Source organism: Acanthaster planci, linkage group LG09 (assembly GCF_054643075.1).
Source record: "Acanthaster planci isolate LZ-2023a linkage group LG09, COTS_SCS, whole genome shotgun sequence".
NCBI lineage: Eukaryota > Metazoa > Echinodermata > Asteroidea > Valvatida > Acanthasteridae > Acanthaster > Acanthaster planci.
Window position 1 is genome coordinate 21,465,026 of NC_141785.1, and position 26,052 is coordinate 21,491,077.

The 26,052-nt window shown below is 39.4% G+C and overlaps 1 protein-coding gene across 3 annotated transcripts; it reads left to right on the top strand.

Annotated features, from left to right (window-relative positions):
• Window positions 1-206: 206 nt before the first annotated feature.
• On the top strand, window positions 207-25,740 carry LOC110989531 (E3 ubiquitin-protein ligase rififylin-like). 3 transcript variants are annotated; one of them, XM_087140702.1, is made up of 9 exons: window positions 207-432; window positions 15,840-15,880; window positions 16,046-16,358; window positions 16,735-16,860; window positions 18,365-18,655; window positions 19,281-19,430; window positions 19,908-20,097; window positions 20,524-20,556; window positions 21,057-25,740. In XM_087140702.1, the coding sequence occupies exons 3-9, from the start codon at window positions 16,056-16,058 to the stop codon at window positions 21,242-21,244; spliced, it is 1,281 nt and encodes a 426-aa protein (XP_086996828.1). In that variant the 5' UTR covers window positions 207-432; window positions 15,840-15,880; window positions 16,046-16,055; the 3' UTR covers window positions 21,245-25,740. The 3 variants fall into 3 exon arrangements, with proteins under 3 accessions (XP_086996828.1, XP_022109680.2, XP_022109679.2); XM_022253988.2 differs by lacking the exon at window positions 15,840-15,880 and having other exon boundaries at window positions 210-432; XM_022253987.2 differs by lacking the exons at window positions 207-432; window positions 15,840-15,880 and adding an exon at window positions 13,659-15,775.
• Window positions 25,741-26,052: the final 312 nt, after the last annotated feature.

Consider the following 26,052-nt stretch of genomic DNA (forward strand, 5'->3'; position numbering starts at 1 on the left):
TGCCATGCGCCATGCCACTTCGTGATATGAGAAAGGTGTCTTGTTTGGGTATCAGTCTGAAGCCATTATTCTTGGAAGTGGGAGGTTTGGGTACTGAACACAATTTCCGCTGGTCCCGAGGCGCTGCTTGCTGTGGTGTATGGTGTCAAATTGCATACACGAGTACCAATCCTCCGTATCGCACGTTAATCAACAAAATTAAACATTGCAAACTTCTTGTATACACATGTACGTGTATATCGTTCGACACAAACTAGATGGGCCCAGACGTGCTGCTATGACTGGACGGCTGATATGTTGCTGAGTTACTTCGATAAATGCGTCTTGTTCAGGAACAGCCATATATTTTAGATTGCCTTGGGCACGATGCTCCTGACATTTTCTTACGTCAAGTGATTTGTAAAGTGAAATCTTCTGTACTTTGGAAGGAAGGTAAAAACTAAGTTGAGTGTAAAACCAATAATTGTCGAATCATGCCAAACGACGCGCCAGTCATGCCAGTGATTGGAAGCAGGTCAACTAGCAACTCGTAGTCATGGTAGTGGTTGTCTGAGTACTACCATGGAGCTATAAAATTAAACTCTACGAATAAAATCGCCTCTTAAACGTTGATTGTGAATTTGGGGACCACCCACGTTTTTTTAATCTGTCATGTCTGTCAATTGTCTGTGCAAAACTGGTCATTCCCCAAAACGTTAACAAAGGCAACCAATGCAATGCTGTCTGAACTGCCCCTACCCTGTTTTTTTGAAATTTCAAATCGTAAATTGTGAGAAAATGTGACTTTTCTACTGATAAACCAGCCATGCAAACTTGACTTCACCATGTGTTGTTTTAAAACACCCACAGTTTCCCTTCATAATTTCACTCCAAACTTGAACCCTGCCCTATAGTCATTTACCTAGGGGAATTCAAAAGTTAAAATGTAGGCTAGGTCTCCCAATTTTGGAGTTCTAGAACCATTCATTGGTCTTCTGTACCATTTATTGATTTCACTCAAAGTATATGTAGCTATATCCCAATCAAAATCCTCACGTTTTCACCTGGACCCCCAAATTTAGTGTTCCATACCTTTTTAGCACCCTTTTCCTTCGTGTGTAATAAGGAAACAGTCCTTTCTACGAGATTGACATGATTAAAATGGCTATTGTTCTGCAACCTTAATGCAACTTCCAAATTCTGTTGTTACCAGTTACGGCATTGCACAGTCATGACAGTCATTTCCAGTCTGCTGGTATATTAGCTAGATTCATGGAAATTTCACAATGGCATAGTTATTGGCCAGTTATTTTATCATCACTGATAATGATGTCTTCTCGAAAGGCTTTGAATTTGCATTTGCAAATGATACTCTTCCACCTACATAAGGCTTCTAGAACAGAAGTTATGATAAATATATGTGCACCAAAATACATTTTGATATGCAATAATGCATGCATGTACATGTACTAGCCTAAAGATTTGTGATCTTTTAGGCATCTTTAGGCAGTTAATAAGATATTGGAAAATAACATGCAGTTCCAAATATCTGTATCTTGTATACAGTGTGGAACTTGAATTGGTGGGGGAGTAAACCAGAATTTCTCCTGACCTTGGGGGATGGACTTGCAGCACACCCCCCATTATAACTGTGGATTTGAAATTATAACAATAACGTGTTAAGTTAATTAGTAATAACCATCACGTTTCAGTTTTCTTTATGCAAATCTAATCAAACATGTACATTTATGCATGGAAGAAGGACACAGAAGGAGTTTGAACTGCCCGGGCTACAACATCTGGCCAATTACCACTTTCTGGCATACCCGGTATGTCCATAGCCAGAGCGCAGCGCACGCCTGCTACTGACCACCTGTTTTGCAACCATAAGCTCCCTTTGTACCCCATGATCGTCGCCGTAATTTTTCGTTGGTAATCTGCATCCCTAAAACATTGTGTATTGCAGTATAGGAAGTTGAATATTCATGCCATCGTTGGTGCTTGATATGAACCGACAACATCATCAAATGTAGTGTTTGTGCAGTTGCTTTTATTAGGCTGTATACTTGAAGTGTTCATGAGCAGTTGTTGCCCTTATCGAACGCTTTCTTCTGGACTTCTTTTAGGAATAAATAGCCAAGCTGTTTGTAAGATTTTGTGTTTTGTTTGAATCATTTTTATTATGGCATTTGTACAAAGGCGTATTTTATGCAATTTCACGATCACTCCTTGTGATGAAATAGCGCATTTTGTTGCTAATGAACTAAGCTTTCCAGTAGTAGTGAACATTTTGTTGGCCAGTCTTAGCCAAATTCGTTCCAAGTCTTTGACACTGATGTATATTGGACGGAGGAGACTAGAATTACAAACTTTGCATGGATAATGAAACAGTGTGTCAAAATTTTAAAAGTTTATTTATGATGGCAAAAGTAGGTCTAATATCAGGAATTTTTCTCTCTCTATTTCCTGGTCACATCTATAGTTTGTATTTAATTGCAAGCAAAAAACTACAAGTATTGCCAGGGTATTACTTGCCCCACCTGTCCAGCTAAGATGCAGGCAGCAATAAGGCATTTTTGGAATGTTTTCTATTATTCGTCAGACTCGGCGGTGACTATCATTGGACACTTTGAAGTGCATGAGTTACAACTCCTTCTGTGTCCTTCCTCCATGATATATGCACCATAAATAAAAACAAGGTACATGTACATTCATGTTAAGTCATATATGTCTGAAATTGGGATTCCTATGAACGTGGCTGTGTCATTTTGTGGGTTGAATACATAGTTTCGGCAAAAAAGTTTTGCTGTGGATTCAGTGTTTTTAAAGTCAAGTAAGGTATGTAGATTCCACAATCTCATTTTCAGTCTTCACACAAGTACCCTTTTGGTATTAATCAAGGTTAAAAATGATGGTCACACAAAGATAAAAAAACTAGCATATTACGAATAGCGCCACCAATGTCTGGGTCCATGAATCTACACATAGCTAACTATAAAAGGCTTTAATTTCCCATTAACTGTGATGAACAATGTGATGTATGGGACAATCAGTGTGCGCACTGGTCTGTCATCCCAGATCAAGCTTTTTCACATTTTTTCCCCTCAGTTTCTTTATTTTCTCAAGTGGATTGCATGTTTACCGGTTCTTTCTATACAACTGTACATTTTTTTCATTTCTTTTTTGGTAGGTTAGGGCTGTGCTGAATATCCAAGTATTCGATCAGTTATCGAAAATACAAATACAATTTTTTTAATTTGAATATTCGAATTCAAAATGCATGAAACAGAAGGGACAATTTTCGTTTATTTTAAATGAGAACAATTGCACCATGGAAGCTTGTTTCAAGCAGATTCACACGACAAGTGACAGAATAATGTTTTTCACAACGATTCAGAAAGTAAATTTCTCTTTGAAGATCTAACAGGAATAGACATTTTTAACAGGGCAAGGATTATTGTTAGTCTGTTAAATCTTTAATAAATAATGGCTGGAGATACATATACCCGTAAAAGTGAGAAGCTAGTATTATACTGATTATAATGTACAATTGTGTGCATTATTGCAACTTACATGGTTTGTTCAACAATCTGCCAGTCGATACGACCAAATATTCAGATATTTGATCGAATTGAAGGTTGAATATTTGAATAGGGAAATATTCTAATTGACTCAGCCCTATGGTAGGTTTATACCCCAGGAGAATTTTTTTAAAGGGACATACGTTTGTAAAGTTTGGGGTCTATTTGTTGACCTGTTCCTGTATACCCAGCAAGAAATGAGACCGAGGAGTCCCCCCCAACATGTCCAATCCCTATACACATTCCCAGACTATTGTTACTTAACACATCGCCCCAAGATGTCTGAAAGGAATTCCCCAGATTCCTGCGAGACAATGACCAACACAAAGCAGGGGGGGTTCTCTCCGTCTCATACCTTGCTGCATACGTGTTCCTGTTTCCAGTGCACCCGACTGGTGCAAGAAAGTAGAGAGAAACCTGTCCATACATGTATTTCCATAACAGTAGCAAAGCCCTGCATTACAAAATGACTGACATTTTGACCTTGATCCGTAAAAGAGGTCACATGTAAAAAAAACCACAGTTTTCTTACCCATGTTTGGCAAATGACAAATGCTCAGTCAAGTTAAGTCTGGTTACCCGACATGATATTGTAAATATATTAAGATTCATAGAGACTCATCAAAAATCTTCCTCCAAGTCAAGGAAGTAGACTACATGTACAATCTCTAATATATCTTTGCTCACACATCTTTGTTGCATCATGTACGCTGCCATTTATTCCAAAATTTCCCTCAAAATCAAATCCCTGTCCTCATTTCACTAACCAGTCTTTCTGATATGAAAGAGGACATCACTGCCAACCTATCAAGGTGAGTAGTTTTGTAAGAGTAGACTTTGTTTCTTTATTATACAAACATGTTGCTAAAGACATTGACAGATAACGAACACCGAAAACAATCAGTAAACCATGCTAAATTCTCACATGTAACATGTCTAATGCGCCCACGGTAGGATTTATTAGGAATCAAAAATTCCAATGATGGTTATGCATGTACATGTATGTGCAAGTATAATCCAATGATGGTGGTAATTGGACCTTACCACCATCATTGGAATCTTCAATTCCTCCTGAATCCTAAAGTGGGCACTTTAGACAGTTTAAGGACAGTTTTGTAGGTGAAATCGGAGGATTTTTATTTTGGGCAGGAGCTATTTTTTAGTGAAATAAATTAATGGTACACAAGGCTTACAATGTGTGAAAGATTCTAGGACTGTGCTGTTGCCATCCATGCCCAAATATTTAAACATGTTAGAAGATGCAATTAGTTACGGGGACTAGTCAACTTGTGCTAAGACACCCTGTGTGCCTTGAACATGTTGAAGCGCAAGCCCTATATACATGTATGTAATAGATACATGAATTAAAAAACAACTACCATGATGGAGGAAACCACGTGTGCTGTATTTACATGTAATATTTGTTGTGTTATTTGTTAAGTGTTAGTGTGTTGTTGTCTTTGTGGAACTTTGTTTATTCGTAACTGGGACCCCACTCGACAAGCACTGCTTCTTGGATGCCCCATTCACTGTACATACACACTGTACATGTACACTCTGTGAAACTGTTTCTATAGAATAATAATGGGAAGTAAATTGAACTGGAAAAAAAAAGAAATATTCTACTTTCTAGACCATTATTTTACCCAATGGGCTCTCCCTGTTGAACACACTGTTTATGTCACGGGCAACAGCTTTTCCAGATGTTAAATTTAAAATGACTTCTTTACTTAATGAAAACTGATTTTGTGTCACTGTTTGCCCCGAATTGCATAGAGTTTGCACAGTACAGTGTGTACAATGTATGTGGTATACATGTAGATGATTCCACAACTGTTTCACAGGGCACCCTTGATGGTTCCTTCAGTGGCTGTAAGCGCTCTGTTGGGTTTTAGGGGATGTATTGACTGTCACAAAACAGTGGCTCTGTACATTAGTTATCACAATGCTTACCGCCACTGAAGGGGGCCTTTGCAAAAAACCTGTGATGGCGTCACCGGGATGGTCTATAGAGTAGTAATACATTTCTAAGCATGGCTATGACCACACATATTTTCTGTATGGGAGTGTTATATGAATTTGACATGATTAATGAACAGCAAGGGGAATGTGATAGCAATAGAAATGTCGCTGCAGCCAGCTCCACATGAAAAGAGCAGGTGAAAACGTACCAGGGTGGAGGGGTGAGTGGGAGGGGTGAGTGGGAGGGGTGAGTGGGAGGGGGAAGAGGGATACAGTAATGCTGCTAATGATACCGCTGTCAGATCAGGGGTTTGCAAGTGTGTGTTTCTGAACCCCCCCCCAAAAAGTTGCAGAATTATCCTTTCATTTCTTAAATACCATTAGAATCCCAGCTGAATATTTCACTTTTCTTTGTGATGTGATTTCTGTTTCTTTTCTGTGTGGTATGTGATTCGACGTGACTGATACGTGGCCAAGATCGATTCATGACTACTGTTACATGTACCTTAATTTCACAATGTGTTGTGAATAGTACACTTTCAAACAGACATTTAAGGGTGACGCTTCCTCTTGTACATGTTGGGGCAGTGGGCAAATTGTTTACTTCAGAACTATTTATTGTACACTTGTGTATTCACCGAATAGGCAGTGAATACTGGACAGGGAACTGGTACCAATGCAGGTGTGTTAGTGCTTTTTACTGGCATGGCAACTGAACATGTGCAGTAGGTGTATATATGTGTCCATAGTATGTAAGTGTCAAGGAGGGAGATTTAGAAAGGTTAATCATTGTGATGGAATTCAGACCTGCCATAGCACAGTTTGGGACTTTATTTCTTGGGGCTGGTTTTCATTGTAAATATATCAAATATATGATTATTTGGTCAACCAAATTTTCAAATATTTATTAGCAATTTGCTGATTTGAATAATCAAGTTCATGTGAACCATATTTTCCTTGCACACATACATACATACATACATGTACACTGTACCTGTAATGTTATTTACATTGTATTACAGTGAAAGTATCCATGGCTATCTTTATGCAGAAAAAGGCACATGTTGACCATTGCTGCAAAATATTGTTTGTCAGTCAACACCTGCAGGCTTTGCCTTTAACGTGTACATGTACATGTAATTTATGCTTAATGTATGTATGTACGCGTCAACTTGCATACAAAACTGCTGCAAACTGCTTGCTTACTGCAATGACCTGAAATACAAATCTCAAAATATGGACATAGGTCTTCATGTACACATGTAGCTCAGTTTGAAGATCTGAATACTAGGTCTACATGTACACATGTAGCTTAGTTTGAAGATCTAAATACTAGGTCTACATGTACTTCATGTACATACATGTATGTACATGTAGCTTACATTTTTGTTGTTTGAAGATCTGAATACTAGGTCTGCATGTACTTCATGTACATACATGTATGTACCTGTACATGTAGCTTACATTTTTGTTGTTTGAAGATCTGAATACTAGGTCTACCTGTACTTAACACGGCTTAATGTACAAACATGTATGTACATGTACAATGTAGCTTAGTTTGAAGATCTGAATACTAGGTCTTCATGTACTTCATGTACATACATGTACACATGTACGTCACGTAAGTGTAGCTTACAGTGTAGTTTGTAGATTTGAATACTAGGTTATTTGAAAAGGAAGAGAGCTACATGTAATATTTTAGTCCCAAATCACAAAAACAAAATCCTGCAATTAATTGTACATGTAGAATTCAGTTTAAGCACTAAAAGGATGATACATTTACATGTACCATGTGTATTGTAGTGTGACTTTTTTGGCGCAAAAAAAGGAAACACCAGAGTAGCCTATGGCAAGATGTCAAGCCTGTGGCTATGACATGAAGTTATAGCATTGTATGCCTTAATTCACTCGAGCACTTGGTTTGTCAGCTTGAGGATTACATGGTACAAGTTTGTGATTTGTTAATTTATGTATGGTATGTTAAATATAATTTCAATGTAAAATCTAAATTTATATACATGTATACCGGTATTAAAATAGCTCTGATGATCGACCTTTGGCACAATACCAATGCTCATTGCCTTTACCATCACATAACATGGATCAGTGATCTTGAACCTGAATACAAACACTATGTGTACATGTATACATGTACACAGGTGTATATTAATTATACATGTACATTATGCTAGATGGAAACGTTGTACACTGTACATGGAACTAATTATATTGTGCCTACCTGTATACATACTTGTACATGTCTACATTGTAGACAACACAACCAGTTAATAATAACATTTGGCAACTCGGATACAGTATCTAAGTGCACTTGATATGTTGCAACTATATGTATACACGTGTAGAGACTACTGTACATTAAAATTGGTTGATGTGATGGTAAAGAACATGTACATGTAGAAACTACATTGCAGTGAGAGTAGGCCTACAGACTAACTTTTATTTTAATGCCGGTGCTTCCCGGTACATGTACCGGTATGTATAAATACATGTACATGTATTGATTCATCTCAACTTCCCTGGTACACCATTACATGTACATGTACATGTATACAATGTAGACCCCTACTGGTAATGGTTATCCAATGACATGTACATGTATGCAGCACACAAGTACTGTATGTACTGGTGTATTATAAACACATACATGTACAGTACATGTACAGCCGTATCATGTACATGTACATAGTATGTCCAGTTGTACATGAATGTACAGTGTATTACTATTAGAATATCCTGTGAATGGCAGACAATGTTCCAAGTTCTACCGTGTCTACTACATGTACCAGTTCATGTTTATGGTTACTAGACTTGACCTAGTCATATAAGCATTGCTAATTGTGGATCAAGTTGTATGCATTGGCTGAATTGCTATCTACGAATACATGTACATGTACATGCACCAAGTACATGTATGTACTGTACATGTACGTGGAGGTTGAACTGAAGTTTGTGGAAAGACTAAAGATTGACTGCATGGACTAGTACTAGTACATGTAGATGAACTTACATACTTGTATGTACATGTACATGTCTTCTGTACAGTGTAGAAAACACAGATGGTGAGTTTGGAGTACACAGTATAGTAAAACATACACACGTAGGGGCTATTGTGTACTCTACACATGTACACTCATGTTGGTATGTGCAGGTACGAACATGATGTACAATTGATGTCACTTAAGGCTGAAATTTTATGGACACCAGGGTTCTCCCCACGTACAAACTTGCCAGGGTTCTCCCCACGTACAAACTTGCCAGGGTTCTCCCCAGGTACAAACTTGCCAGGGTTCTCCCCACGTACAAACTTGCCAGGGTTCTCCCCAGGTACAAACTTGCCAGGGTTCTCCCCACGTACAAACTTGCCAGGGTACAAACTTGCCAGGGTTCTCCCCATGTACAAACTTGCCAGGGTTCTCCCCACGTACAAACTTGCCAGGGTACAAACTTGCCAGGGTTCTCCCCATGTACAAACTTGCCAGGGTTCTCCCCATGTACAAACTTGCCAGGGTTCTCCCCACGTACAAACTTGCCAGGGTTCTCCCCATGTACAAACTTGCCAGGGTTCTCCCCACGTACAAACTTGCCAGGGTTCTCCCCAGGTACAAACTTGCCAGGGTTCTCCCCACGTACAAACTTGCCAGGGTACAAACTTGCCAGGGTTCTCCCCATGTACAAACTTGCCAGGGTTCTCCCCATGTACAAACTTGCCAGGGTTCTCCCCACGTACAAACTTGCCAGGGTTCTCCCCACGTACAAACTTGCCAGGGTTCTCCCCACGTACAAACTTGCCAGGGTTCTCCCCATGTACAAACTTGCCAGGGTTCTCCCCACGTACAAACTTGCCAGGGTTCTCCCCACGTACAAACTTGCCAGGGTTCTCCCCACGTACAAACTTGCCAGGGTTCTCCCCACGTACAAACTTGCCAGGGTTCTCCCCAGGTACAAACTTGCCAGGGTTCTCCCCATGTACAAACTTGCCAGGGTTCTCCCCATGTACAAACTTGCCAGGGTTCTCCCCATGTACAAACTTGCCAGGGTACAAACTTGCCAGGGTTCTCCCCATGTACAAACTTGCCAGGGTTCTCCCCATGTACAAACTTGCCAGGGTTCTCCCCATGTACAAACTTGCCAGGGTACAAACTTGCCAGGGTTCTCCCCACGTACAAACTTGCCAGGGTTCTCCCCATGTACAAACTTGCCAGGGTTCTCCCCATGTACAAACTTGCCAGGGTTCTCCCCACGTACAAACTTGCCAGGGTTCTCCCCACGTACATGTGTACAAACTTGCATATCAGGCCCGATACACAATTATTTCTGCCTGATATGCAAGAAACGGTCCGATACCCATTTTGCATCCCCGATACGCACAATATAATTATGATAGTATGCAGTGTTGTAGTACTCGTACTCGGTACTCGTACTGGAGTACTGCTCGCGTACCGTTTTCAGAGTACTCGTACTTGTACTCAGATGTCCAAGTACTTGTACTCGAACTATAGTTCTTGTACTCGGGCTACAAAATACTCGAAACTCGACATCCAAAAATTGTACTCGAGCATCAAAATACTCGTACTTGATTAACAGTACTCGATAAAAAAATCCTTTAAGTTAACTTACCACGCATGGCCGTTAAAATAAGGTACAAAAATATCGACTCCTATGACCCGATATTCGATACGGTTCTGACAACGAGAAGGCCGAATGTGGGACCATTAAAGGCATACAACCCATTCGCCGTCTGTGCATGTACTTAACCAATAACGTACGCAAATTATATTGTGGTACTCCAGAATGGTTCAGCGATTTATTGGGCATTGGTAGTCTGGTTCCTGGACCTGAAAATTTTAACAACGAACCCAGCATACAGAAAATCACAGGCATGTGAATAATTGTGTCTGGAAAATAGACTTCGCCGCGCCGTGCACGTTGTGTCAACTGCTGCAACGCACGTGTAGTGACCATGACATTGCTTGCCAGATCACTTGTTCTTGTAGCCATGCCATCTGCATTCGGTGTTTCTTTTACACAGTGGCAGGTCTTAAGAGTCTTTAATTGAGATAAAACTACTTTTGAATTAGAAGTACTTGTACTCGTACTCGAAATTAGAAGTACTTGTACTCGTACTCGGAAGTGCAAGTACTTGTACTCGGAAACCAGTACTTGTACTTGGCTGGCAAAGTACTCGCCTTGTCTTTGTACTCGGGAGTCAAAGTGCTCGGCAGTACTTGGTACTTGGAAAAAAGTACTCAACTACAACACTGATAGTATGGCTCAGAATTATCTAGTGGCTGGTGTCGCATGAGATCTGAACTTCCGTCGTGGGTGTCGTACATGCATCCGCGCGCATGTGTGTTTTTTCTGTGCCGTGTGCTCAATACGCATTTACAAAGGTTAAAATTTTATACTACACCATTCGCAGAACTTACAACATCAATCCCACACACATTTTTGTTCATGGGGGTAGCCGTAGCCCTGTGTAACAGTGTTAATGGCATCTACGACGGGGACGATATTTCTCAATGCCATTTCACTGCATTTTGTCACACGCGCAATGGCAGAAACTCAGTCAAAGATAGGCTCTTTTTTTAAGCTAAAAACATCAGCAGTCCACGCTGAGGGAAACCAAAAGGCAGATGAAGCAGCCACCTGTAGCACGTGCACAGAAGGCGCCAGCAAAGGAAGGTCTGATCAGCAAAAACCAAAGGTTGAAGCATGTATTAAAATTTAAACTGAATAAACAGGTGTTTAAATCGTTGGTTAATACAGCCACTATATGTTGTTGCATGTCTGAAACTTGAAATGATTCCTTTTGTGCTTATAATTAGTAGTCTAGAAAGGAAAACTCGTCATTTGTTAAAATATTGATATCCAATTTGAAAAAAAAATTGAATTAAACCTCTGACATGTATGTTTTTCCTGAGAAAAGGTACTTTAAAAGCCCAGGAAATGCTCTAAAATGCAGCTGAGAGCATCTAAAGTCCAAAAGGTTTGGGCAGGCCCCAAACCCCACGCTATGACTTTGTAAAAATGTTGGTAAACCACAATGGAAATTCCCCATAGTTTTCAAAAATCCTGGGGAGAACCCTGGACACAGATAAACAGGAAGCACCTGTAAGTACCAAGAGAGTTGAAGGGACAGATAAACAGGAAGCACCTGTAAGTACCAAGAGAGTTTAAAGGAGAGATAAACAGGAAGCACCTGTAAGTACCAAGAGAGTTTAAGGGAGAGATAAACCGGAAGTACCTGTAAGTACCAAGAGAGTTGAAGGGACAGATAAACCGGAAGCACCTGTAAGTTCCAAGAGAGTTGAAGGGACAGATAAACAGGAAGCACCTGTAAGTACCAAGAGAGTTTAAGGGACAGATAAACTGGAAGCACCTGTAAGTACCAAGAGAGTTTAAGGGACAGATAAACCGGAAGTACCTGTAAGTACCAAGAGAGTTGAAGGGACAGATAAACCGGAAGCACCTGTAAGTTCCAAGAGAGTTGAAGGGACAGATAAACAGGAAGCACCTGTAAGTACCAAGAGAGTTTAAGGGACAGATAAACTGGAAGCACCTGTAAGTACCAAGAGAGTTGAAGGGACAGATAAACCGGAAGCACCTGTAAGTACCAAGAGAGTTGAAGGGACAGATAAACCGGAAGCACCTGTAAGTACCAAGAGAGTTGAAGGGACAGATAAACAGGAAGCACCTGTAAGTACCAAGAGAGTTTAAGGGACAGATAAACTGGAAGCACCTGTAAGTACCAAGAGAGTTTAAGGGAGAGATAAACCGGAAGTACCTGTAAGTACCAAGAGAGTTGAAGGGACAGATAAACAGGAAGCACCTGTAAGTACCAAGAGAGTTGAAGGGACAGATAAACAGGAAGCACCTGTAAGTACCAAGAGAGTTGAAGGGACAGATAAACCGGAAGCACCTGTAAGTACCAAGAGAGTTTAAGAGTGAGGACCCACTGGTTGACCTTTTTCAAGTAATATTTCTTTGAGACAAAGGGTTGAAATGTTCATGAGAAATTGATATCAGTCGGTGTTTTATATCATTTAGTTGTATATTGATTGGTCGAAAGATTAATCATCAATTTAGAGCAGAGACATCATTAACACTTTTTTGGATTCTGTGTTAATACTGCTTGGGCCTGGATGATCAGTTCTACCAGTAACTTAACTAAACTCGAGGAAAAAAGAAATGCACCACGTAAAAATATTATTTTTAGGAAGTAAGCCCGTCATTGTAAAAATGGTGCATGTTCTAGATTTTAGAGATAAACGTCAGTGTGTATTTATCGTGTTCTTGTTGAGTGATTTGGGTGAGTGCCAAAATTTGTGTTTTGTATTTATGTGAATGGTTACACAAGTGACCTCCAGATAATTATGCGTTTGACCATTCATGTCCTGAACACAACCCTTGCCTATAAAAAGACACTAAAATGACACCAAAAACACTTCTGTCCATGATGCCACGACTGTCACAACCTGAGAGAGAATGAGCCATTGGAGTGCTCCAAGCCGGAAGGAACCGACGGGCAGTGGCCAAGGGTGTTCGGGTTGGTGATTAATGCCAGAGATGCCTTGGTGTACCTGTGCTGTGTCTGCAAGTCACAATAGCTTGGTGGCTGAGATGCCTGGGGACAGCTCTTCAGGCGGACTGCAGATACTCCCCTCCAGACCCTCTTTCAGAACATGCAGTTCAGTAACTAAGATAGAGAGCATAGTGGTCTATGCCACATTACTAATATAAAAACATTCACGAGGTCAGACCAACACAACCGACTTTCTTTGGGTTACACGCTTTGGTAGCTGTACATCGTGCAAGAAAGCCTCATAATAAAATATCATCTTGCAAGTAAGTTAATATGTAAAAGAAAAATATATCTAAGGCATTGACTTAGAACAAATCTTAAAACTAGACAGGATCACTCTAGGAATACATTTCTCAGTCCCACATATCATGAAGTAGGAATCAATGGGTGATAACTCCAATTAACTCTTAATCAGACTGGTTATATATAGGTATATATAAAAACAAAGTCTAAAGCTTGACCAAGAGACAATTCATATCTCTAACTTCTGATGAATTCAACGCACATCAGCATCTATTGAATATTCACGAAACCTTGTTCAAATAAACCATAGTCATCGGAAAAGCATTACAAAAGCATCAGTTCAGACTGCAAGACTACAGTCAGTCTGTCACTTACACCATGGATATGATGAGTGATAAGTCCTGACTTACACATATATTCAAAATCTGCTTATATTTCTCAATGCAGTGAAGGGCACAACTTATTCCCAGACTCCACTATGTTAAAAGTCAAAGTGATTGAAAAGTACACTCAAGCCACCTCAAATAATTCACTAAACACGTCTTAAGCTAAATTTAAAAGCAAAGCTTTCTGAGGAAACACCTCTAGTTGAAATTATGAGATATTTGTTCTAAAACCTTCAACATCATAAATTTGCTTGGACTTCTCAAAATATCCCAAAGTCAAAATTTCATAAAATCAATCGGTACACTTCTTTTTACAATTTACAAGAGTCACTGTGAAAAAGTGCAATGACTTAACCCCAGAAAAGATACACAATAGTTAAATTACATGTATGATATAAATAGGAACTCAAACTTACCTAAGATAGAGAGCCAGCACTCGTGAACATAAGGGGAAGACTTGGATTTTTAGGTCCTCTAGTCCGAAGAAAAATAGTGCAGAGTGCAGAAAAATTGGTGAGCACAATGGCAAAGTTTTGAATGCCAGGCTTGCCAAAACTCTGGGGCAAACTGCCACCCAGAACATTCCATTGCCACATGACCAGCTCAGGCTGTCATTGGACAACTTTAAAAAATGTCACACATGACTCCAATACTGATTGGTCATTTAGTATCTAGGCAGATGAGCACTCAGGAGAAGTTTATGGCTTTCACAGCTTGGGTAAGGTATGAACAACAACTAGGGATTAAGTGTCCCAACATCCTACTGATCTCCTGAAAAGTTATTTGGGAGTGTACACACAGTGGTGTACCATAGAGCTAGCTCTATGGGTGTACTAGTCAGAGATTAAAGGCAGTGGATACAAAGAGCAGGAACATTAAAGATAAACTGAAGGAAGGGCAGGCTATTTGACAAAAGGAATGGGCAGTAGATCAAAGGTTCAACTCTGGAACACTGCTTACCAGTGGAAAAGGCAAAAGCTCAGGAAAGAACAATTTAAATATGCAAAAGGAAAACATATTCATAAAGAAATAAAATTTGAAATTGTAACCCAAGACCTCTTTTGGGATGGGGTTACACTGGTTTGGGTTGGTTATTGTGACAGAATGTGATGTTGGCAGGTGTGGGTAGGTTATTGTGACAGAATGTAAATGTATCTTTATGTTAGTGCTGTTAACCTGTACACATGGAGCAGAGGTGTAGAAGTGTTCACGTGCATGTACGTGTACCACATGCCATAGTGTACATGTACATGGTGTATTTGACCTGTGCTCCACAGGAAGTATGGTACATGTACCAGTAAACCCTTTGAGCAAGGTACTGTACATGTACACCCGGTTATAATACATGTCGTACACGGTACATGTAGCTACTACAATGTTCATGTACGTTGCTGGTACCATGGCAACCATTCATCTAACAATAGAATGTACTGATACTTGATATTAAAATCTGGTCTTCATTCTAACCAATCTCTATGATTCTACAACCCATTGTGCGTGTGTCTTTCTTTGAGTTGGTTGTGGTTTTATATTTTGAGCAGGAAAATTAGTAATGTCATTAGAATGAGATCCAATGCTACATGTACATTTACATGTAGTCCTACATGTACAGTCTCAACTCCAATAGACCGTACCGTATATTCTATTCTACATGTACGTTGTCTTTTCTACCCCTCTGACATGTACATGTAGATTTTTACCAGGGTCCACCATGACCTTTTACAACAGATTGGTGAACACATGTGCTTGCTGGAGAGTACAGCGTATTTGATGTGTAAACAACATTGACCTCTGTGCAGTGTAATATGGCATGGGAATAAAAGGACTGGAACATGTGATGTTGTCATCGACTTGGGAATACCCTAAGCATTCATTTTGCATACAACGTTCATGTACAGCCAGCATATTTTCACACCTGTAGATGTCAACTGTTAAATTTATCACTATCCAGTCATTTACACACATGTATTAACTGTATCTACTTGTAGCATGTCTTCATCAAGATCTAATACGAGTTCAGAGTAAGTTTAGCTAAAATGTCTAGGTTATATTTTACAGTGATATGTTTCCTCCTACTGACTGCAGGTCTACATAAAGGTACCTGTACTAGAGCAGGCACTTGAACTGTAAGTACTAGTTCATAACCCTGCTGTAAAAGCAGGATTTCTTTTTCCAAATTTGAATTATAAATTCCCTCCCCCCCCAAAGAAACTTTGAAAACTTAAGTTTATTCCTAGTGGACAAAACTTCAATGTTGGTCTTTTTGTGTTGTGTTGTTTTTGCTGTTTTAGGTTTCCTTCCATGGGTTCAGCTGCTGGGAGACCAGCACAAGGGTCAGCAGCATTTACTGCCACTTTCTCTCCGAGAATATTCTCACGCCCACAGAGCAGAACTCAACAGACACCTCAGGGTAGATACCATAGCACATCTCATAGCAGTCAGTTCAACACACCCCAGACCAGACAACCCAACACAACCCAGGGTAGACAACAAGAGCCGGGTATTAGCAACAGAAGCCAACCTTTCCAGCCACTTGACAAAGACAGGGAGGTCAGCATGGTGTGTGAATCCTGCTCTGCCAATTTTACCATCTTTAAAAGAAAGGTGAGAATGGTTAGTTTCATTGGCTGTAACATCTCCCCCTTGCATTCTCCATGTGCTTTGATGACTGTTCATTATACCCTGAGATTACTAACAAGGTTATCAGAGATTTTTGTAAGACTGTCTTTTACCTGGAGTAAACAACGTACATGTACACATAAGCAGACTTTTTGTGAGGGTTGTGGAAAGTAAGATTTGCTGTTTTGATGTAATATCCAAGGATTTAGTGGGCATAAAAATCCAATTTTCCTGTTTGTGAATGATATTTTGACCACTCATCTTGAGATTGTTCTGAGACTGTCAGATCCAACTAATAAACAGACTGACAGTTTTGATCTGCTAAATTCAACTGTTTTTCCATCGACACCTGCATCTCTAGAACCGATGCGTGGACTGTTCTAAGCTGTTCTGTACCAACTGCATGAGCAAGGAACCTCGGAAGTGCTGTAAAACATGTCATATGTTCATTGGTTCTACAGAGAGGAGTCAGCTGATGCAGTTTAAGGTTAGTAATTGGTGTGAAGATTGATGTGAGGGTGTTTCACATTTAGAAACAGGTGATTGAAATTGTAGAGAGTAGGGCATTGTCGATTAAAATACCCAAGGCCACTTGCATTGTTATTTATAAATCACTGTCACTGCCGTTAGCTTTTCAATAATTGTCATGTCATAGCTATTATTGTCTTGTCAATCTCGTTGTCTGGTCTCCTTCAACCTTGTCACAATGGTGATATTCTCAATGCGTTCAGGCCTCAAATTTCATTTTTTTAGGGCACTGCCATTTGGTATTGGTGGACAGGCTGAAATAAAGGGCACCAATGCCAAACGTGAGGGCATTAATGCCATCAGCATACCAAAGTTAAGGGCATTAAAGCCATCAGCGTACCAAAGTTCTGGCCATTAAAGCCATCAGCGTACCAAAGTTAAGGGCATTAATGCCATCAGCGTACCAAAGTTCTGGGCATTAATGCAGTCCCGATATTTTTGCATAAAAATCAATATTCATTTAGCCTGGCCTAAAAAAGTAGGATAGGGCCTACGCATTATACCTGAACATGTCCATGATTAGTGTTGAACCAGCAACCAAGTGTCGAAAAGCTTTGGCCTGTTTTGACTGCAGCCGTTCTTTCCGTGTCACTTTGCCTACCACAAAAACTGGCCAGGCCAGTAAAGTGATTGATTTTGCAGACAACAGCGTACGTGAGAATCAGGGTAGTCCCGATCGATGTCGTGTACGCGTATGTACAGTTTGGTTTACGCATGACGTGTGGCACTAAACTACAAACACTAAATTGCAGTGTTAGTTAAAATACGGCCATGACCATACAATTGTCCCATGTGCATGAAAAACGTGGAGCTCTCGATATACTGATATACCAACATCATTGCATGGTACTTTGAAATACTTGGCTTGGGCATGTGCTATTATGTGGTGTTGGATAGGCTTACGGGTGTTGCGATGTGTAGTGTGCATGGCGCGGGCCAGGCAACCAGTGTGCGGCAGGCTGAGTATATGATATCCCCACATACACGTAGTGCACGCACACCCATACGTGCCATATGCATGGATGCCATGTATTTGGGTGGCGCAGCGCGGTGTTCAGGTCGAATGTGAAGGATCATGGAAAGATATACATGTATGTATGTCGCTTTATGTCGCTCTGTGTACCTACCTGAATGGCGGTAGTCGATATATTCACATAAAGGGCACTACGGCCAAGAGAAAAAAAGGCGCTACCATCTTGGGGGTAAAACACTATCACTTTTCTGAGGGATGACAGCCAAATGGGAGGGCACCAACGGCCATGACCGTCGTGGATATTGGGAAATTTGAGGCCTGTACGTTCATGGTCATTATCACCACCGTTATCGTTCTGTAGGATTTAATGATTATTGTTAAAACGCTTTTCTTCACCTTCATATAGTACCAAGACAGCCTGTGTTATTTTATAATTACCAAAATCTATCATCTTTTTTAATCGTAGTTATCTTTGTTATTGCCCGGCTAGGTGAAAGACCTGCGTCAGTATTTAGCTGCACGGAATATAAATACAGTGGCCTGTCGTGAAAAGGGTGAATTAGTCGATTTGGTGGTGCAGTACTTAGCAACACGAAATGGCAGTAAATTTACAGTCACCGTTAACAATTTAGAAGAGGAGGTACAGCCCATGCCAACACCTGTTACCAATGAGGCTGTAAGGGCTGAGAGAGGACCGAGCATATCAGAGCTTCGTAGTTCGCAGACACAAGTCAGTGATACTAGACCACAGCCAAACCGGGGACCCGTCAGGCAAACGCATGTAAGTACAGGTGGTTGTGTCTTCAATAAAAGACTGATTTGTGTTATGCTGCTTGTCTGCGTAGGTTTTGTTTCAGAATGATTGTCAGAACTTTAATGTTGAGAGGTATTGTACATTTTTTAGGGAATCTCTTTAAACCCTTTTGTGGTAAGGTCACAGAGTTTGTGATTGAAAGGAAACTTCTTGGCACCACAAACTGAATCCCATGTAAAAGAGTTTTGTCTGAATATGCTTCAGCTAAATGGCTTAAGAAATGCTACACTGCCCTCAGTTCAAGAACAAAACTCAAATATGAAGCCCACCTCCTCCCATTAAATAATAAAAGTGTCTTTGCCCAGCAGAAGCACCCCCTAATCAGTTGAAAAAACCGTGTTTGTCAGGAGTGTTCAATGTGTAGGTAGTCGTGGGATCATGATGCCAGTATTTCCTAGTTGTTCATGAACCAATGAATTTCAGTTCCAACCAGCCTCTGTTGCTAAGAAAATTGCGCCCTCTCTTGGTTCAGCTCAAGGCCCATAGTGGGTCTTTCAAAATTCTGCACGCTAATGTTTGGTGTCTGAAAATTCAATAAAACCGTAAGAGCCTGGCCATTGACTAGTCTACCATCTTTATGTTGTCTTTGTAGGATGAGCCAGACATAGGTATAACAAGGAATACATGGGTGGAAGGATCTAGTGCTAGTAGCTCAGAGGCTGAGCGTAGTCCTGTTGTAAGCATCTCAAGCCCTGAAGATGAACCTAGTAGCACTACAGCCACTCCAGAGCAACCTAAACCAGTAAGAAATAAAGGACAAAAGGGGATTAATGACTTAAGTCAGAGTTAGAGTTGAGTTTTGATTTAAATGACATAGACTCAGCCTTGTTACATGTAGTTGTAGACTGTAAAATGTTAGTGGAAACAATCAAATAATGGACTCACGATTGCCAAACTCAAAAGACAGGGAAATCGTTTTGTTCTGCATGGATTTAGCTGCAGGACTGTCTTCATGAAAAGCAGCTTTCAAGAGAGTTTGTGCCATTTCATGTCGTCTCTTCTCCATGCATTAAAGTTTTTACAGATCCTTTAAGAATTAATAAAAATCTGTTTGACAGAACATTTAAGATTAGTTCAGTTTGTGATAGAAAATGAAGACCAAGGATACACTACAGAAGGGCTTGAAACTCTTGAAAATTGTCAGCCTTTCAAATGGTTATTTCATTCAGTCCTGAGCTTTTCTTACAATATTTTGTCCTGTTTTCTTCATTCTTACAAGGCCCCAGCAAGGCATCGAACATCTATCAGCGATCTCAAGACAATAGATGAAATAGCTGATCTGACCGTGCGACAGCTTAAAGAAATTCTTATACTAAACTTTATCAACTATAAAGGCTGTGTGGAACGCTGGGAACTGGAAGAAAGAGTCCGAAGGTTATACACGGAGAAAGAGGGCTTTAAGATCAAAGGTTAGTCTTGGAACATTGAAGAGGAGTGGAAGTTGTGTGTTGCATGTGTGTGTGGGAAATAATGATGTACATCTGATTGTTAGTTTGCTTAATGGGTGGCAGGTTGGCTAGCAAACCTTTAAGGAAACTAATCAATGTGCTGGCTCTCTACATCTCTCGTTCATTCATCTGGATGGTTTATCTTGGCCAGATACATCTAGCAGGCTTTCCAGCAGGAAAACTGATGGGCAGACAGGGATGTCCTTGACCTATATAGTTTTACTCAAAGGTGGCATCAAAGTTCATAAATTCAGAGTTCATGTTTGGAGGAAAAGTGTCAGTTTTTATGTTTCATATTGAATTTGTTTTAAAATGGTCATTACATAAGCCTTATATTTGAACACTTTTCTTGCTTATTATGACTAGAAGTCTAATCTTTTTCTACAGAGCAAGCTGCTGCAGCAAGAACCAGTTCTGATGGTGAGTAGAATAGAAGACACAGGAATTACACAAGTACATTAACTCGGGGATAATGGACATTATTTTAGTCTCATTTTTTTCCAGTTTACTAATAAAATAATTTTGTTATTTGTTTGTTTAGTTATTGTTTATTTAAGCTGGGCACAGCCCTATCAGCTATATACTGTTCTCTCTACAGCCTTTGGGTAGAGAAGAAATGTTCAGTTTAGATATGAGAGGAAAACCCTGGACATATTTTCCAGGAAAGACCCACAAAATCAGGTGAGCAGTGAAAACATAATCTCCATCGGTCTTGTTGGATTGACTTCACGGGTCGTAGAAGTGGAGGGCAAGGATAGTACCAGGGTCAACCTGACTGAAACAAACCTTTTGGGGTTGTTGCATTGCTGTGTCATGATCTGGACAGTGAAAGGTCAATATACTGGCAGTGTATTCTGATCCTTGAATGTACCCAGTGCTATGGTATTAAATGATTGATTTTTGAACCTGTTTTCTCACAGCACCTAAAGCAGCTACAGTTGAACATGAAGAGGATAACACCTGCAGGATCTGTATGGACTCTCCAATTGACTGTGTACTATTAGAGTGTGGTCACATGGTCACATGTACCAAGTGTGGTAAACAATTGGCTGAATGTCCCATGTGTCGTCAATATATCATCCGAGCTGTTCATGTTTTTCGCTCATAAAACCCGTTGGTCAATTGCCTTGAATGTTTCCAAAGGCTGTGTTGATGTAGCACAGTGGTTTTATTAACATTGGCCATTTTGTGCATGAACAGTTTAGTAGATCAGCTAGATGCACAGAAACTGTTACATGATATTTAATCTACATAGGGCACAATTAATCCATCTGAGATGGAAGTCAAAGTTGTAAAATCTCTGTGGAGATGCAAGAAAATGCAAGGTGTAAAACATGGTTGAGGTTGTTAGTTTTGCCTGTAATTGAAATCACATCTTACGTCTTAATTGAAAAGATTCTCCTCAGTTTTGATGAGCAACAGGGTCATTCTGTAAATTCAGGGTACAAATGTGCAACATTTTTGTGTCCGTTACACCTGACCTGTGTAATTTTCAATGGAAATATCACTGGTTGGTTGGTTGATTGATTGATTGATTGATTGATTGATTGATTGATTGATTGATTGATTGATTGATTGATTGATTGATTGATTGATTGATTGATTGATTGATTGATTGATTGATTGATTGATTGAAATTGATTGAAATTGATTGAAATTGATTTCAGTCTATTTATATTTGTTTGACAGGAATTTTGCATTAATTCATCACTCTTGGAAATTAGAAAATGTGTTCTGAACTTACAAAATCATTTGTCAGATGTGACAGCGACATGAAAAAATTGGACCCTTGATTTGTAGAATGACCCAAGTTCACAAGAAAACTTTAACATTGCCTATCCTGCAATTCAATCATAAAAAAAGAGGAAAGCAAATTTCTGGGGCAAAAATGGGGGGCAAGATACACCAGGAATGGTTTTAAAAGTAATTTAGCTTTTGTGAAATTTAAGATAAACACCTGGGGATGTGTTAACCCTCAACAATGTGCTGCAGTTTTGTGATGACAGAAAGAGACAGTTTCATGTAAAGGGTAACATACATAATTACCCCCATTCACACACTGTCTGACTTGTTCATGAAGCCTTACTATATTAATGTATATCCCACAGCACAGAAGCAAGTACTGCTTTGCAGCATTGCCACAGATTGTAGGAAAGACAACCTTTCCATGAGATATGTTGTACAAATCTTTTACGAATTACCCAGAGTATGTGTGGTGTTCCACCTGCGAAAAGTGGGAAGGGTGTCTTGTGAGGAGAAAATAATGCTGCCCCTGTTGTTGATTCACTGTGAAATAACTCTGCCCATGTGGATAATTAACAAGTGGTTAATCATACTGTCCAACTGTTGTTGCAGGTTCTGATTCTGGAACACCTTTTTTTTTTAAAGAAATTGGCTGGAGTGATGAACAGATGTATTGAAAAAAATGTCTTGTGTTTGCATCCAAATTCCCATAATGAACAACACATCATTTGCTAACACTTGCTGTGTACATGTATATTGATGACAGGGATTCAAGTCAGAACTAAATAGTTGAAAAAAATATGAGAGGAGGACATAATAGCCAGTGTACCCTAACAAACTTGGAAAAGGGCAAACTTTCAGGAAGGGGCAGAGGTCAGTGGAGAAGGTATGTTTGCACACATGAAAAGCATTCATGACAACAATGACAACCCTGTGTGTCACTTGTGATAGCATTTGGAAATACAAACCAAACTTGGCTCAAATTATGTGATAACAATAGTTATAGCAACTCCAAACTGGTTTCAGGTGCACAGTGATTTGGTAATTAGTCATATGCACTGTGCCAATTATGCACTTTAATTCCTGTATGTGGATCAGTGCACAGTTTCCAATTCGAACAAGTTTTCTTTCCGGCACTGGACACTAACTACCAATGCCTACATCTTTCTTCTTTAAACAGACTATAAACAAGTTTTTAAAGAATCATTTACTCATAGGTAAAATGTTTAGGCTTTAGGTTTTATATTTCTTGCACAGTACTTCATTTAACTTCCCAAAGCCCCATTTGTATACGTGCACATGTTCTTAATCTTGAAACAATTGTTTAAAAAGTAGAAATTTGTGTTGACACAAAATTGATGCAGCTCCGAATTTGTTGGATGCAATTTCTACTGTTAACCGATGTCATTGTTTTGGTGCCCCAGGAATAGTACAGATAGAAGAGTTTGGCTCTTTCATAAATAACATCCTGGCCCACTAAAGGTGAATTGAAAGTCACAGAAATATTCATAGTCTTATGCAGTTTCTGATGAAACTAAAATTCAGTTGTGAAAAAGGTTTTCATTTTGTCTAAGATTCCCTTAAGTATAAGTGTTGAAATGTTATAGAAGATTTTTAAAAAGGTACTGTATTTTGTAATATTTATTTTCCCATACTCTGCCCAGTATGTGGCCATCTTTGTCAGTTGAAGATGTCACTTAAAATGACCAATAAACGTGCACGCAAAGCAGATTATTCTTAAGATGATCGCATGAATGGCAAAAACTGATTACAGTCAGCCAAAAGCTTAGGTTTCGGCTCTGTAGTTTGGATGTTAGCATCAATGGTAGAATCACAGAATTGATGCTTTATTTTAGTGTTAAGAATTTGAGCATTGCCTTTTTTGTAGCACTCCCAATATGTAAAGGATATGCAGTAACTGACTTGACTTTGAAGATTACATTGTGTAGTTGTTTGGAGACTGTGCAGAACAAAGTGAACGTAATTCTTAATACTGTGTGGGGTTTAGTTGTGAGAATCATTTTAAGGAAAATATCAAAAGTTTCCAAGTTCACCTCAGCTTGCTGACCTCTGAAACTCTGCAATACTTGGACATTTGGTGTAAAGATCCACAGTGCCTGTGTGTGCTCTGCTGAGCTACATGTATGAGCACAGCATTTGACTCTTTGTGATACTTCTACCAAATATGAAAATCATGGTTTATTTTGTAAGTTGACCAAACATGTTAACCTTGTCTTGTGCCTTGTATAGTTATCAACTGTAACATCTTCTGCACACGTAACACTTACACCTGTATTGTGTATTGGAACATCGTTAAAAGATGTTTTGTATGTAAATCTGAAAGATTTGTGCGGAGTTACCGGTAATTGATTTCTTATGATATAAACATGTTTATTTGGAGGGTATATTTGTAAGGTTATTAAAGTTACCAAATGCAGGGTGCCCTCTCCCAAGAAAGCAACCCAAAAGTAACATTCATTTTCCCTAAAAATAATTGTCAGAAGTCAGGTTTGTTGGTATCAACTTGAAGCCTTCAGGATGTTATCTTTTTAAAACTGAAAACTTCATTTTAATCCAGTAATGCACTACCGTGAGAGAATCTCGACTACGTAAGACAAGTACGTTTTGGGATTTACCATCGCAGTCAAAATGCCACGTTCACACCACTTGACATCTGCTAATACATGAAATAATTGGAGAGGCTAACAGAAGGATGCTGAACTGTGTTAACAAACGTGATCCTGAGGTGGTTATTCAGAGGTATATAAGGTCAGAAGTTGCAAATTGAGGTACATTACACAAGTTCAACTGAACTATATGTCATAAGAACTCAAGAACCGAAACAGTTGTGTGTCAATGTATTAACCTCAGTTGGGCCTAAAAAATTTGTCGTTTCATAATTGAGAATATCTCTGGAACATTTACTTGAGCTTCAGGTAAAGGATTCAGTATAAGCAAGCTTTAATTTGATTCCAATTCAATGATTTCTGACTAATACTTTGTTTTTTTTGGGGGGGAGCACCATGTAGTATCCACCCATTAGGCTGATCAGGGTGCGTTGAGCTAGATAGTATAGCATTGGGAAGGTAACAGCTTCATGCGTAACACCTACCAGATGAAACGAGATTTTTTGATTTACAAGCACCTGCAGGGATTGGATTAATTGATCAGATAGTCAAGTACGATCATGAATGTTTAGTGTACATCCAAATGGTAACTCATTTCCCTTTCTTCAGCCAAACATATTGTTGGGTTTGAATGTATCACCCTTTTTTACATTAGCCCCATCAAATGCATTTTGCCCAAGTTCCGAAATCTTCTTAAACCACTTCAACACTCCGGACAGCTGAAACACACTTTTGTTTATTACTAAAATTGAAATCGCCAAACCAATTAAATTGAATGGTGTGAGGGCCCTCTGATTCCTAAATCTGTCAGTGAGATGTTGGTGGATGCGGTCGATACTGGATTTAGGATAAGAATAGTCAACCGTAGATCCCTCATGCATGTCTCTTAAAATCTCCCACCATGTTTGTGATGAAACAATTCTTGCGCAATATTAATATGTACACAAATTATCAAATTATATTACAAAAGGGTAATGTGAGTTAACTTGCTATTATTCATTGTTACAAACTGTCCAAATTGTGTTATTTATCTAGACTGGGTTTCGTGCGCACAATTAATTGCAACTGATCTTTTTCAGTTCTTAAAATTTAGATGTGGGTTTCAAAGGTTTACAGCGTGCACAGTCCTAATATCGAGGACATATTAGTTACTGTATTAATTTCCTTCAAGGGCTTCACATATTGTACTAAGTGATTTTGTTGTAAATGAAAATACAATTCTTGTAACAAAATACCCAGGTTCTTTTTGTCTTTTGCTTATTGCAGAAATATTTCTTTAGGCATTCACATTTCTTTTGCTTGCGCGATGTATAAAGTTATACCTTTTGCGTTTTACTCCCTGTTCTGTTATAATTTTAGGACTTTTCCCCATTGGCAAAAAGAAGTACTCGATTTGCACTTTATGAAAAATACACCAAAACAACAGCAACAAAAAATTGCCAAGAGAATCCACTGTTACCCTCTAGCTCTCAATGCTCCCTTTCTTGATTGAGGCAACCTTAAGTCATTACATCAAGCTACAAGTGAAACGATTTCACATCTCACG